General features: G+C 34.7%; 1 protein-coding gene across 1 annotated transcript in view; it reads right to left on the bottom strand.

The window, feature by feature from the left end:
- The window catches only part of LOC149085176 (cell adhesion molecule 1-like), an 83,847-nt gene that overhangs the window by 20,563 nt on the left and 47,193 nt on the right, over window positions 1–16,091 (bottom strand). Inside the window, exons 2-3 of the mRNA XM_089233037.1 lie at window positions 4,201–4,406; window positions 1,237–1,372 (exon numbers count right to left, since the gene is read on the bottom strand). Of these exons, the coding sequence (XP_089089163.1) occupies window positions 1,237–1,372; window positions 4,201–4,406 (342 nt within the window). The remainder of the gene's footprint in view (window positions 1–1,236; window positions 1,373–4,200; window positions 4,407–16,091) is intronic.

The raw sequence follows: 16,091 nt of genomic DNA, 5'->3' as shown, positions 1-16,091 counted from the left end.
TTGATCCGGATTGTGTGTGTGTATGTGTGTCCCCAAGACCATGCTTTATGAAAACACCCTCCTAACTATAAACAGGAGTTATTTTAGATGTAAACACTAGGTTATGTCAATGAATACGGCTTCATACAATCAGCTGATAGCCCTATAGAAAAGAAGGAAGAAAAAAGCAGAGGAAAAAAAGCGAATCCACACAAAAACTTAACTACTACTCAATGTTGAAATATTTTATAATTTAGCTGCGCTGAATCTCAAAAACTAGAGCTGATAGAGTAAAACTGTTTCCATATTTGAAACCAGTACACCGAATATAGTCAAAATCGGTTAAAAAATTTCAGTCACCAAAAAAAATTTGGTTTTTGTAACGCTGTGCTATAGATCCAAAATCATTTCAAAACATTTTGAAAGTATGCCAGTCCTAAGTCTGGAACAAGTGGGAAGGGAATTATTATTTGTAACACAATCACTGCGCTGAATCGTCAGCGCCGAACTGTCTCGCGCTGAGTTGTCGTGGTGCTAAATTGTCTCGGGCTAAATTACAGTGGCGCTGAATTATCTGCGCTGAATCGTCGGTGCCGAATTATCTTCGCTGAACTGTCGTGAGACCGTGGTCTAAATACAAATTTTCTAAAGCAACTTAATTTTAAGCTGAAATTTCAAAACTCTTATGGTACCATTCCCGGTTTTTATTGTTCGAAAATCTGACACTTGAATCTTTAGCTTGGAGGAAGTGAATTTGCATACCAAAGGAGAAGAGAATGACTCACTCGTATATAATGGTATGTTATCTTTTTTTCTGTTCCCTTCTCCTGAATCGAGTTCCGTTCCCTCGCATAAATTGATTTTTGACCAAATATGTCTGGTCTGGTATTTCGGGGGCAGTGTATGCATTAAGGGAGGAAGGGAAGTATTGCGCATGTTGTGTAATTTCAGTTTCTGCAAACAGCTGTAGAGGAAATGACATGTTAATCATCTCAGTAGAGGAGATTTTCATTTTGTCGTATCATTTCCCGTACCAAACCCTCATGCTAGACTCTCTCCGCGATGATAATTGATTCGACGAGTATGTCTTGTTGGAAAATTAACAAAGAGCTAAAGGAAATAAAATTACGTTGAGGTCGCTGGTGATGACAAAGCTTCAAACACGATTTACATCAGCGTTTAGGAGGAAAACGAAAGTTCGCAAAATTAGACAAATGTTAACACGGCACAGCTGTTACGTGTTTCTATACTACTTACCGTATACCCTAAGCTCGTGTTCGGATTTAACTGTTTTGAAATGAGGCGCTTCTGAAGATACTTCGCAGCCATAGGTGCCTTCGGTGTTCAAATCGCTGTTTCTGAGGTACACGTGGCTGGCGTTCGATTTTGAAAGCTACCAAAGAAACATTTCTTTAACAAATACGAAAACTGTGTGAACGTTCTAAACAAGCATTTGCATACTTAATACATAATACTTACATAAATACTTAAATATGATTTCTAGAATGCTTATATACATTGGATCCCTCTTATAACGCTCCCACTTAAAATTTTTTCCTGGTTAATACAACTTATTTTCATGATCCTAACACTTGCTGATACTGAGATTAATCGTTTACAACGTGTTCTCGTATCGTTTTTTTTTTCAATTTTATTATTATTATTCATAAATACCATATATATATATCGGAAAACAAATAAAATCACCAAGGAATCATATGATCCATACATACAATTCATTTCATGTACATAATTCACACAAATATACACAATTCATCATATATAAATGAAACAATTTTATTTAATATTGTTGGAATTTATTATATATATGAAAATGACAATTTTTTTAAAGGAAATAAATAAAAATAACAACTGAAGTGTGTGTGTGTTTTATATTTTTTTTATCTCAATCATTTTTTTCTTGAAAATCCGACAATTTAGAATTAGCATCTGTTCCATGAAGTGTAAATTTGTAATCTGATAAAAAAAATCATTTTTTAGATATTTTTCTATACTCTTATTCATCCCATGTTGTTTTTAATCCAATATATTAACCTAAAACAATCATTCAATTTAATAAAACGTCTCTTTTTTGCCAAGAAATGCACACAATTCGTGGTTTTCGTTTGCCAGAATTGTGTTTGATATTGACCCTGGATAACGGAGAATTCGATACACATAGAAGCGTGCATGTTTTTAACCCTTTATTTCGCAGTGTTGCTCTTAAGCACAACACGAGTTTCTCATATTTTTCAAATAAGGGCATTTTATATTTTGCGCTCGTTTCGGTATTGATGCCTCTAAGCGACTCCTAAACATTCGATTCTTACTTGTGAGCTGTTCATGAAGTTTCTATAATTATCAGCAGAATGGCTCAAAGGCACACATGTCTCTTCAAATTTTTTGACAAGCCATTCAAGAACGATTTTAAACCCTCTAATTTTGCCTAGAAATACCATGTGTGGAGGGAGCATATTGCTGTGAATTCTTCAACAATGATCGGAAAGCAAGTTGGCGAACAATAAATATTTTTATAGTATTCAAATCTACGTAAATCATAAAAATACAGTGTGTTCCCCTGAAGTACAACATCCCATATTATTGTAAGCATTGACAATTTTTTTTTGTCATGTAATAAACCCCCCTAATTTGCTTCATATATAACCCCTCGAAAATTTTTCTTCTCTGGATATTTCAATTCTTGCCAGTTCAAAAGTTAATCAGAATTTTATTATTTTCTAACCTGATGCATTTTCACAGCAACTGCTTACATTATTAAAAAATATATATATAATTTTTTCTTCTGTCGAAATATGAGTTCTCTTAATAAGATATTTTTTTCAAACGTTCGATATAACGATCTGCCAATATGACGTCCATTTTCTGTGGAATAGGGGAGTGGATCGTTACAACGAAACGTAATTAGAATATAATTTTACGCGGAATCTTTTTCAGAAACTCATCATGTTTTTATTGTGTTATATTCAATCGTTCCAGATTAGAGAATATATTCGAAATTATTTGTAACATTAGTATGTTAGAGCGTTGAATAGTTATTTACAAATGACACTTTGTGAAAATCTCAGAACGTGTCTGGATTCGGAATGCATGCAAACGAGTGTGTGCCTTAGTAACAGATCATCCAATTTTTTTTTTTTTTTTTTTTTTTTGCTACTTAACATTCATAATTCAAGTGTGTTCCCGAAATTATCAACAGTGTACCATAAATCGTCCGTAAACGTTTATGGCACTTAACAAGAGAGTGAGCGCTCGAGAGATCATTAAATATTTAACAACTCTCACTCGAGTATTACGCGGCCCCAAGAATGACTCTCTCTCTATCTGTAACTATTTGAAATTCTAAGAACCTCTCCATGACTGAGTTGTTTTAATCTTAAAGCTTTATGATCACTTTTCAAAATAATTAGCTTTGATATTCAGTATTACTACTCTCATGTTAACGTTAAGCCGCAGTCCAATAGAGTAGTGGAGTTAACTATTATGAAAACATTGTATGTTATTCATTATTAATTCTATATAAATTCATTTTGTCATTATTATTATTACTATAATCGCATTTCATTCATCCATATTATTTAAGTTATTTCAGTGAAAGTAGTGACTTTAACATATTTCTTCAATGAAAAATGACAAAATATCATTCTCTTTAGTGTTTTTATGAAAATTTTCGACTTTTTTTGCAATCGGGAAAGTCTAGTTTCAGTGTTCTATTCATTTATGTTCTTTTGCAATGAATTTTAAATTCATCGAAAACCGTTTCGTATCTAAACATATACACAGTCGAGTCTCATTAGTGTGATCAGCTGAACCATAATAATGGTGCTTCGCGGTTTCTGTATCATTTTCGCAGTGGTATCATTTTTCTAGTTACGTACACTTTAACGACAGCAACGCGTGAACATCGGTTTCAAAAGCATTGTGATCCCTTTCTGGAAAGAACAAAAATTATCCCTTTTGAAAGTCTGAGGAATCGAATGATAAATCTGTGACGGTAATAACTCCTTTCAGGTTTAATCATCTGATCTTAAATTCACTTACAAATACTCGCCTTGTGAAAAGTTGTAGGTTTGCACAAAAATGTGAGTCGACTGTGTGTAAGTATAACTTGAGCATTACAAAAAAAAACAAAAAACAACATAATTTCTTCTATTTATACAATGAATTTAAGCAAATGCAATTCAAAAGATATTGGACAAATACCTCAACGTAGACACCCAATAAATCGTACATTTGACCGTGAAGTTTATCCCTTGGTTGAAATCGGTAAAACTCAACGTTGTTTTTATACCACTTAACTGAATATAATTCGTCTCCTTCTAAATCGAAATCACAGCGGAGCCAAACGTCTTCACCAATCACAACTGCACCTGGAACTTCCAGGCGTGCCAAACGCATTCCTTTTCTTCCTAAAAACGAATAAATTTCATAAAATAAAAAGAAAATTAAAAAATTAAGTGCTCAAATAAGAAAATTTATGATTCACTTCATATTGTCAGATGCGATTTGTCTTAAAAATAAATTAGAATAAGATGACAATTTGTAAGTGCTTTGTGTTCTCATAAAATATAAGGATTAGAATTTTTTGAAGGAAGAACTATAGTTAATGATGTATCTGAATCAGGAAATCTTCCTCTAAAATTCCATCTTGTCGATTTTTATTGTGGAAAAATAGAGTTTGTAAGTGACATCGAAGTTCCATTTACTTCCGTTATATGAGGTCCGTTAAATCGGTGAGAAAAGGGTACAATATATTTATCTCCAGCTTCAAATTAGACATACAGGATGTCCGGCCTGAAAGTATCCAAAATTAATGCAGCGGAACGTCAATAACTCGACACCCTAAATGGTTCAAAAACATGTCAACATAAGCGGATATCAAGTTAGCGAGGTTTTTCATTCTACCTTTGACAATTTTTAAAAATCGTTTATGTGTGTATATGGGCTTATGTTGTTGAACAGTTATAATTCCGTCCTCTATAAATTTAAATTTTCATTAAAAGTTTTCGTCTTGAGAATAATCTGGACTGAGATGAAGAAAGCATACTTTGCTGCAAGATTTGTTAATTTTGAACGAGTAGTGAAATATATAGTCCAAAAAAAAAATTTCCTTCTCTCACTTAAAACATTTTGATCTAGATCTTTCCCGATCATCTTTTCTCAAAAATTCCAGAAATCATTCACATCCGTGACTTTCGTAGTCAATAGGTCGAGTTTTCAGGTTCCAAATAGAGAAATAACGAAAAGTAACCCTAGCCAAAGGTGTTGTGGAAAATCTTCCACTCATTCACTCAATAAACAAACGGCAGAAGCAATGAAACGTACATTTGCAATAAAGTAATGAAAAAATGATTTGTGAAACAAACGATAGAAATGCCGTTAAATTTCTCGAACTTATCAACACATGGACAATTTCTGAGAATGTGTTATCATGGTAGTCGAGTTATCTGCGTGCCGGGTCATCGAAGTTGCACTGTAGTTTTATAGTGAGATAAAACCACATGATTAGCTATAAATTTTAGTAGCACAGAAAAGAACAACTCTGCGAGTTTATTTGCAGGTTAATAAAGTTGAATGTGAGCTTAAGTGCTATGCAAACGTCTAAACGGTATTCGATCTCTTTTCAAGCGTTTAATACCATTTGAGGTGTTATTAAATCAACTGTTGCAAAGATACATTGTTTCAAATCATTTAAACCGTAAGTTGTTTGCTGGTACACAATCATTTTAATGAAGCCCCCCAAGCAGAAAAGTTAAGTGGCATTTAGTCTGGAGATCCTGGAATCCAGAGAGTGGGGTTTCAGTCCCATTCCAAGAAAGGTCTTTTCAAAATCTCGGTAGCACCTCTTGCGAAGGAGTGCCGTCATGCTGAACAACATGTAAAGATAAATGTGAGTCCTGTCACTGTCAGTTTTGTGAATAAAACTGACCGGTGATTAAATTTTTGTGCATCCCTAACCACATGTTGACTGCAGTCAGCGCGACTGCTGCGAAAAATGTCTCAGAGCAACTGTCGACAGTGAGAATGTGTGACCTTGGTAGAAAACTTGAAGCAATTCTCTATCTACGGCACAACACTTCTATAACTAATCATGTGCGGTTCTTCCAGTATAAAGTGAGCCCAGATACAGGGTGATCAGCGAGTAGGCCCTTATTTCAAAATTAAATATCTCTACAACAAAGATCAATAGAATTATGTGGTAAACGGTACGTTTATTCGCAAAACTGTAAGAATGTTGTACAGAAATTTCGAAAATTTAGTTTTTTTTTAATTTTTTAAAATTAAAAAAAAACTGGAGATTTTGGGGTTCCGAAAATCCTCATTTGTGTGAAGAGAAAATACTGCATTCACCTAAAGTTACTGCATGGGCTGCGGTATGCGCCATGTGTGCTGACAAATTGTTCCAAAATTGTAACGTAACGTTCAGTAGTAATCGTTTCTCGCACGAAGAAGGGGCCGATAATGCCTCTGGCGCATACCGCAGCCCATGCAGTAACTTTAGGCGAATGCAGTGGTTTCTTTTCACACAAATGAGGATTTTCGGAACCCCAAAATCTCCAGCTTTGTTTTGTTTTTTTTTAATTTTAAAAAATTAAAAAAAAAACTAAATTTTCGAAATTTCTGTACAACATTCTTACAGTTTTTCTAATAAACGTATCGTTTACCGCATAATTCTATTGATCTTTGTTGTAGAGATATTTAATTTTGAAATAAGGGCTTATTCGCTGATCACTCTGTACCTTGTACATTAGATGCATTGCTCATTCTACAGGGAAGCAGGATCTTCAAACTCATACAGTAGTCTGTCTCGTTAATCCGAGAAGGCGAGACCGAGGCAATCTCGGATTATCGAAAAACTCAAATTATCCGAAAAAAATGCTTTAAATGTGGGTTTGACTTAAAAAAAAAGACAAGCAAAAAAAACCCGTACTAGCATATTTACTGTATTTTTATTCTTGAATAAGATATACTGTAAATGACGTACACGATGTGTTTCAAAGAATGAAGAATGTGAAAAGGGTGTGAAGATGAGAGATGATTCATGGTGAACGACGCTGAGACACTGACAGCTTTTGACTGCCTTTATAATAATTTTATAAGCAATTAGGGGACAACGTCATTGACCACCATTACGAAGGAAACGGTCACACTTGTCCTTCTTTCTAAGCGACCCCAAGAAAGTTGAAATGGTCTACGTCCATTCAAGGGAGTCTTTAATATTTTATTGCAGGGCTGCGGACTGCCTAGTCTATTTTAAACTAAAGTTACTGTATAATGCGTATGTACTACGTGGCATTCCTAGAAAACAAATAAAGAAGTTGGGTCCTTTTGTGGAGGAAAAAAAAGAAAAAAAAACAGTCTCAAGAAAGAAATTCGAAAATTTTTTGTGCCTCGGATTATCGGGAAATTCGAACTTTCGGGGCTCGGATTTTCGAGACTCTACTGAACTCCTTAATTTAGATCCATTTATATGCCTACTGAATTATTCTGAACTGCAAAAAGTTTTGGCATTACAATGACAAACAGTTCATTTTTCTCATAAATAAAACCAAAACAGATCTTAAAATAAATATGAAGATTATGCATCAGGTTTTTTTTTGCGTTTGTGACTATAAATTGTCTGGCGCAAGCTAAACGTGATGCCATGAAAATAATCGCATGCATTCGAAAATAAAGTTCGTGGATAGAGATCTTGATTAAAGGTAAATTTGCTTTCCTCTCGAATCAAGACAGGTGTTACCATTCGGTCTCGTCAAAAAAGTCAAATTCAAAGAACAAAACGAATCTTTGGTGGGTGCTACTTTCTTGAGAAGCTGGAGGTGGATATGAATGAGTAGGTTGTTTCGGTTTCCAATTTTTTTTCTTATTCCTTGGTTATTTCTTTTGGAGTTTGAGTTCTCCAGTGGCAGACGCAGGTGAAAGACGGACCAAGGAATCGTGTACTCCACCCAAAGCTAAATATAACCTTCGGCCGCCGTTTCGCGTGCGCTTCAATAAACAGTGGACAGGAGGGTGTGGTACACTCTGCACTTATACACATTCAAAAAGAGTACGTAAGGCAATTTCTTGTCCTCCGAAGCATTCGGATACCAGCTGCCTTTTTCATCCTAAAACCATCGTTCGAAAGCCAAGATGATATACGTCAGTCTTAAATAAATAAAGAAACATCCATTCTTATCTACACATAAAACTCTCAAGACAAAGTTTCGTTATCTATCATACCAAAGGATTAAACGTAATGTGACCAGTGTGTGCTTACGATGATTTCAAAAAGATGCATCCATCTATCTATCTAGCGCTTCTTGGACGTTTACGGGGTGGGATTTCTATTTCTCTAGCTGAATAAATAATTTTCTGAAAATGACTGTAATGGTACAATTAATCAAAACATCTTGCGGTTCTCAACATCTGTTGAAAGTTTTATTTCATTTGTGACATGCCGGGAAAAAAAATAAATTTTGCGGTCAATTAGTAGTGCGGATGAAAATTTATGGAACAATAATTTAATTACGATAACAGCAACCACGAAGATCTATTTTAGGGGTATTTGGCTTATATAAATGTAATTTCCCTCGGTGGTTTTGATGGAAGTAGCCTGACCTGGCGTGATGTTAAGGACGCTCAGTCAAGTGGATTACATCTCGTCGTCTATTCATCGTAATATCTATCTATTTGCGTGCGAAATTGAGGAAAATGTTAAACGGAAACTCGAAGGAAAATTGTTTAGGTATATATATCATAATTTCTGACTCCATATTGAAAACTTCTTTGACTAGGGCTCGCCTGGATGAGTAATTACAATTCCTATTTTCTCAGTAACACAAGAAGCATTATCACGCCGGTGATTGGTACTGCTCTTCTACGAGCAAGAAAGATAACAAAACGTCTTGAGGGGCGGAGTTTTCGGCGAAACTGAATTTCGAAGTTTTTTAACGAAAAATGGAAAGAGCATTTTTAGTGAATCAATAAATGATCGTAAAGATAGAAGGAAGGGAAAAAATATCGGATGGGAATCGAACACACAGTGATCAGTACATGCGTTCTGTACTCTAACCATTCCTCCAACTGCGGATGTCGGATTCGAGTACAATTAAGTATGTTCACTGTTTTAAACGTCACCAGCAAAAAATTTCACTGAGTGACGTAATGATTCATCCACTCATTTCGGACGATCACGATGCGCTAAATTTCTATAATATAGCTAGGAATGTAGGGTTTGTTTATAAGCCTCCTGGATACCCAGGGGGATTCATCCGCCATCTTTGTGCAAAGTTCGACATCAGTATTATCGCTACAACCAATCACTGTTTCTTGTGTCGTCTTTTTTAACGATTAGACGTCACTGAACAAAAAACTGGTTTTGCTACTCCGAACAGTATTCCAGTTGCCTGACACACTCCATTTTCGCAACAATACAAATGAATTTCATAGGATGAGAGGTTCTCGTATAATTTTGTCATTTTATGTATGTTGTATGTTACAAAAATATGAAGAAACACGCTCTGAACACTCATGATGTTCTATAGATACAGGAAGAATTGTTAAATACAGGGTGTCCCAATGGTTATGCAACATAAGATTTTCGCAGATTGCAATAGAGATTTCCGAGACATTTGTAACATGGGGGGAGGGGTTCTCTGAATATAGCGTAATTTATACCGGAATCCGCAGAAATATGACGCTGCGTACCCATGGGTACACCCTTCAGATCGAAGCAGAAGTAAAGATACTGGATATAAATATACAGATTGAATAGGAAAGCCTATTCACAACCTGAAAATACTTGTGAACAAAGAGAGACAATTATGCATTTGAGGTGACAATGCCCAATCAAATGCAACAACCAGCAGTACCTCTAAAGGTGAATTTTGAAAGTTTACCATTAAAAATGAAAAAGGGTGAAATAAAGTTAAATTTTAAACTTCCAAGTTATAAAGCATCATTCATGGTACAAAAACGACATACAGGGTAAACAAATGTTGCGGTTAAAATATGTAATATAGAGGCGCTCTGTTTTGTGTCAACGTTTGAAGAGAAAAAAAATTGATATAAGAAAATACAATATATTTATGCAATACATTTCTCACACTTCAATTACATTTGTCCCCCACTTTTATAACTATAGTATATAGTTTATTAACCACTTATGATAAGATCAAGTTAGACTAATATTGTTAGAAAATTGAACACGTAATAAATGTATAGTTAACTGTACACTATAGATGATAAGTTGTAAATTTAATTTTTTATTTATGATAGCAGCATATTGTTAAATTTATTAATTTTTTTTTTATTAGGTAAATATCAAAATGAGAAATTTTCTTTAAAAAAATATGTATAATATTATAGCAATATTTTTTAACAAATGGATTTTAATTAACGAAAACATTAGCTTTACTCCGAATTTAGCCAGCGTTTATGAATGCTCTATGAATTATGAGTTTGCGTGACATCCAGCATTACAATTCGTTTTCGAGGCTATAAAATTGCAGGCTTTTGCGCACGAATGAATCAGAACCTCAGAACGAATATCCGTGAAACGAAAAGACCCTTATATTGTGAGAAATAGGAAAATATTATTTCTCCTTTGACTGATACCCTTCTTTTATCATCCTCGCATTATCTGTAACGATCTTTTGTCGTTTTGTCTATTTTCCGGAATAAATGCCGGATAAGTTTTCTGATAACGCACGCCATCTACTAGCCATTGTTAGAAATACAATGAAAAGTTTGGTTTATTATCAAAACTGATTATTAATCGAATTTAAGAAAAAAAATAGTTGGCTGTGTGTATAAAACGAATAAATTATTGTTATTGAAACGAAAATCGAATATATCCTCATGCAAGTATTTTTATCTTGATATATGTATATCTAACACTGATTAGATTTTATAGAAGACAAAATAACAATATTGCATACTACTGTGAAAAAGTAGGGCCAAACTTGGGCTGTTTCGAAGGATGCACAGATACAATGGTGAAAATATATTGAGTGTGCATTTTATTTTCACGATAACTACAGTACATGTGTCAAACTTCTAGCTTACAAAATTCCAGTGATTTCCTAATTTCACTTTCTTGTAAATTTGTAGCAAAAAAAAAGGAGAAAATATATTAGGACAGCGTTTCTCGAACTTTAAGAACTTAAAGCCCAAGGACCAGTAAAATATCTGAAACAATTCGACGAACCACTTGTGTCTCGTATTACGGGATATTACAGTATTTTCAGTTGTTCCGAATTGTTTTATACATTTGTCAAGTTCTTTCAACGATGTTTATTTAAATTTGCAATGTTTACTGACATGGTGAATAAACAGCGTTTTCATATTTATCATGATAATTATGGCTATAAATACAAATATTCTTCTCAAGTATTTGTCAGGATCAACGTTTTTTCCCCCCTCAATTTTAACTACAATTAGGGATTTTGCCGAATTGTGGCAACGTTTCTGATGACAACTGGCGACGTCCCATATCTTATCTTATTTAAATCCCAAGTTCCCTTTATTTTTCTCAATGAAATATGAGAAAATATTAGAGCTAAACTACTAAAATACATCGTCTAGCTATAATCGATTATATAGTATTAGCTCGTATTTAGGATCACAACTTCCCGCTTTCTCCTTGATGAGGTATGGTGAACTCAAGTATGAAATTACAATTTTAAGATACGGATTTGGACCCATATGGATATTAATAATATAAATTACAATTGAATAATTTTTCATTCAGTTAGAATTGAATTATCAAGTCTGCCTGCGGACCACCTATGCCATCGTCGTGGACCACGTCTGATCCGCGGACCATAGGTTGAGAAACGCTGTATTAGGATGATACCCGAGGCTTTAGGTTAGAGCCCTATCGAAAATGTACTAAAATATCGTAGACTAAATTATTCATTTCAATAGACGATGTAGACTCTTATTTTGACCTTTAGTGTGAGCAATAATATTTATCCACTATAGTTTTTTTTCCTTTAATTATGTATATTTTTTTAATTAAAAAAAGTTTGCTCGTGTTTGTGTGTGTTTCATTTGTCCATTTTTTCCCATATATATTTTTTATTTAACATTTTGTTTATTTTGCATTCCTCGCCATACATTAAACATTTTGTCTATTTTGTGTTTTGTATGTATGTTTTTTCGATGTTTATTTTTATCGTTACGTTTTTTATTTGACATTCATAATTTTGACTTGTTCATGTTGTACATGTGTCTTTTTGTAATGTTTCTATGTGTGTGTGTGCGTATTTTTTATTTTATTCCTTAATTACCATGTAAATTTTAAATCAACATCATAGGCATTATTACCATCCTCTCGGGATGGTAAATATGTTATACAAAAATTATAATCTTAAATCTTTCTGTACGTGTGAAAATGAATAGAAATTTGATTTGAATTTTAAAAAAAAGTATTATAGATGGCCGCAATGAAGTTTTTTTATTGCGGAGCTGCTAAGTACCCAAGCCTGGTCCTGAAGTATCGGAACATGTTTATTGATGTCGTATAGGCTGCGTCACAAACATATAAAAATTAAATAAATAACAAACTTTATACATTGAAATTACCAATCACACATAAAACGTTATGAGCCACAAATTACTTTAATTAAATCATTGCTTCAAAATTAATTAATTAAACCGAAAGTTTAAACCAAGACAAATAGAAAATAATTTTCATATTTGGAAAACAATCTTCCTACTCAAAATATTACCACTTTCCTACTTCCTTCCCAAGGCCTATATAGTGGAATATACTTTTATATTCTACATTTCACAATTAATTTTTTAAAACAAGGAAAGATTCATTTTTAATGGGCAACTATCCAACTAATCTTAATACATGAAAAGCACACCACAGAATGACATTATTAAGAATCCCACCTAAAGATATTTTTTATTCGGGGATGCATATTGGCTAACGGTGATCACAAAATAGTTTGATATAGAGAACTTCAAAAGGCATTCGCCGAAGATAAGAAGTCAAGACAGGCCAGATGGATCGGCAAAAGAGAAAAATAAATAGATGTGTTCGATTCCATGATTGATTAAAAGAAATTAGAAGTCCTTAAAGGAGAATGCTTTCACGATAGATCTCATCTGAGGAGGTAAGAAAACTTTAAAATGAAGTACAATTTCCTCTGTTTTCTATTTCAAGAAATCGTATAGATATTGAAACAAAAAATTTGTTGACTAGATTAAAAAGTACTAATGCGTAAAACAATTTTTCCATGGATATGAGAGTTCGAACCATGAATTCCAAATTTTATGAGGTAATCAGATTTAAATATCAATTAAAAACACATTATTTACTAGGAACATTATGAAGGAAATGTGCATTTGATGTGAAATACTGTAGACAGAACTCGCAAGTTACTGGTTGGCAGACAGCGTCATGGTGAAGAGTCAAAATCTCAATCGGAATAAAACTTGAATGAGATACGGTTTCTTTTTAGTAACGTCATGTATATACTATAGCACTTGCGTCATTTCAAAAATATATATGTATTGTAAGTTCGCGACTGACTATAAAAGAATTTAGGCAAAATAGTAAAGTTTTAGGAAGAAACTGAAAAAAAAAGAAATAGCCACATTTTTTTCAACGTTTTATGGTAAAATAAATATTATATATGGCTGTGTGAAAATTGAATACATAAATACGTAGTATATATTTTATGTTTATAGAGTAAATTACACATTTTCTCAGCTTGAAAACTAATTTGTCCGGAAGATAATGCATTAATACAGCTTTTGCCAGACCCTCAAGTACGTATTCTCATTAATAGAGCTACAGATGCTTTGTATTAAGAGATGGTATTTTTTTCCGGTCTGAAATGTAGTGGAAATTGAATTTTCTGGATGTTATGATGAAACTGATATTTGGAAAGGAAAGTGATTTGTCTCCTCCGGGAACCCGGATCCCCTTGCATACTGGGCAAGTGCGCTAACTAATATACCAGAGACACACATTTCAATTCCTTAAAACACGCATTAGTAGCGTAGTATGTCTCGGATGTGGTTAGATCCCTTGTCCGGTATGCAAGGGGACCCGGGTTCAATTCCCGGAGGAGACAAATCACTTTTCTTTCCAAATATCAGTTTCGTAATAACATCCAGAAAATTCAATTTCTCTCTATACAGATGCTTTGTTCTGTGTTTTAAGGTTGGCAGAAAAGAAAAGACAACAAGCAAATTAGTGATTCAGTGAAGATAAGAGTCAGCTTGATCGCCATTCAAGAGGTTACTCTGTGTCACTTGTATACAGAAGTTATCGAATACTTCGACAACTCTCGAGAAACTTTTCCGGAAGACGAGGATTACAAATCTGCCTCTACGTTTTATAGGCGCTTGATAGACATTAATATATCACTGGCGAATTCGTCCCAAAAAAGCCTGGACCTTTCTGCCTATGAATTATCATTTCCATATCCAGGACAGTTTTCGTGTTTTCGTTCCTTCACTTCCTGTAAGTCAAAATACTGTATCACAACAGTTTTCTTTCAAACCGAGCACAACTCCAGTCTATCGGCATGGACAGTACTGAGAGAGTTTGTGTCGGAAGTATGCACGTGTACCTAACAGTCTGAGTGGATATGTAGTGTCCTGTGAGAATTTCATTGCCATTATACTACAAACTTATACGAGTTAAAAACAAACTTTACAACGCTACAAACTTTTCTCAGCTACCTCGTTAGGCATTTTGCCTGTTATGGCGTTGTATTTGTTTTTGAGTGATTTTCTAATAATGTTCCCTTTGTCTACTACTACTCACAAATGTTGAGACTTTTTCTCTTGTGCCTACAAACAATTTTCCAATAGAACTATTTCGCGACCCATTATTACTATTGGCAATATTTTTATCTGTTATGCTTTCCGACTTGTTTTATAGCGTTTCGGAAGTCAAGTGGATTGATAAACTTCTGGTTTGCTTTTAGAATGATTATCACGACGATCTTTGGCGTCCTGTTTTGAAGTGTTTCGATGCTTTATTTCGAAGTGTTTCTGCCGGGAAGTGTTTCTTCCACGCGTTCCATCAATACATGACAGAAGCCGTTATGTGCGAGTGTCTCTTTGGATTCCTCTCGTACTGGCTATTGTGAAATCGCAGTTGTGCATTTAATGTCGCTACTTCCCTCTTCAAAAATCTCTCCCTACGAGCAAAAGTAAAAGAAAATGCAGGGAAGAGTAGACTAGAGAGAGATTCCGTGATTGTGACGCCCAGCCTTAATATCGTGTCGTAATCACGGCTCGGGAGTTGAGGTGCCGTCTACAGTCCCTCGTGGCCAGTACGTGGACCCAAACAGCAAAAGGGGAGAGAGAGTCTCACGTTCTGTACACCAGCATCCAACATCACTGCCTCTCCACTGAGGGAATTTGTAAAGCGAGCGGCCATCTCCAGACCCGTAATTGGAGCAAATGGCCGCTGGCCGTTTCTTTTGCGTTTTTACCTTTTATTTTCTCTTCCGCTTTCCCAAGTATTTTTTTTTTCATCGTGTTCGTTTTTTGTTTTTGCCACATCCCTTGTGCTTCGCTGGCGATATCGTAGATGGGTGGGAGATGGAGATGTTTTCTTTTTCTTTCCTTCCTCCCATCTAGATACGGCTGCCGGGAGATTTCGAACCAGAGGGCCGTAATAGTGCTACTGCCAGTGCAGATCGAATGGCTCCGCCACTTTACAACCCGAGCTAACCCACTCCACTGATTGGAAACACAGCACCCAGCGCTACTTTATTTGGCACCAAAAGCACATTTTACGACCGATCCGTGTTGCTTGGACTCGCTGAGGTAGCAGTGATTGGAGAAACCACAGGATCACCTTTTGCTGTGTGTGTGTGTGTGTGTGTGTATCCTTCCTTTTTTCCATCCATCGCTCCATACTTACAATCGTTTTCTTTTTTTGGATTTACCTTTAGCCAGGAAGACACACGCAGTATTGACGTGTACAGTATGTATATAGTATATGTCCAGAGAGAGACAGAGAAAAATACAATGAGATGTAAGAGACAAAATGTAATTGTGTCTATCTGGATATTAAAGAAAACCTTAAAATAACTGAGATTTATATAACTTTACTCTGTCCATATCTGGCAGTT

Source organism: Pholcus phalangioides, unplaced genomic scaffold (assembly GCF_987345545.1).
Source record: "Pholcus phalangioides strain wild (caught in Gottingen) unplaced genomic scaffold, Ppha-v1.0 ptg000007l_1, whole genome shotgun sequence".
NCBI classification, from domain to species: domain Eukaryota; kingdom Metazoa; phylum Arthropoda; class Arachnida; order Araneae; family Pholcidae; genus Pholcus; species Pholcus phalangioides.
Note: the sequence above shows the minus strand (reverse complement) of the source record. Positions and strands in the feature narration are given on the sequence as shown.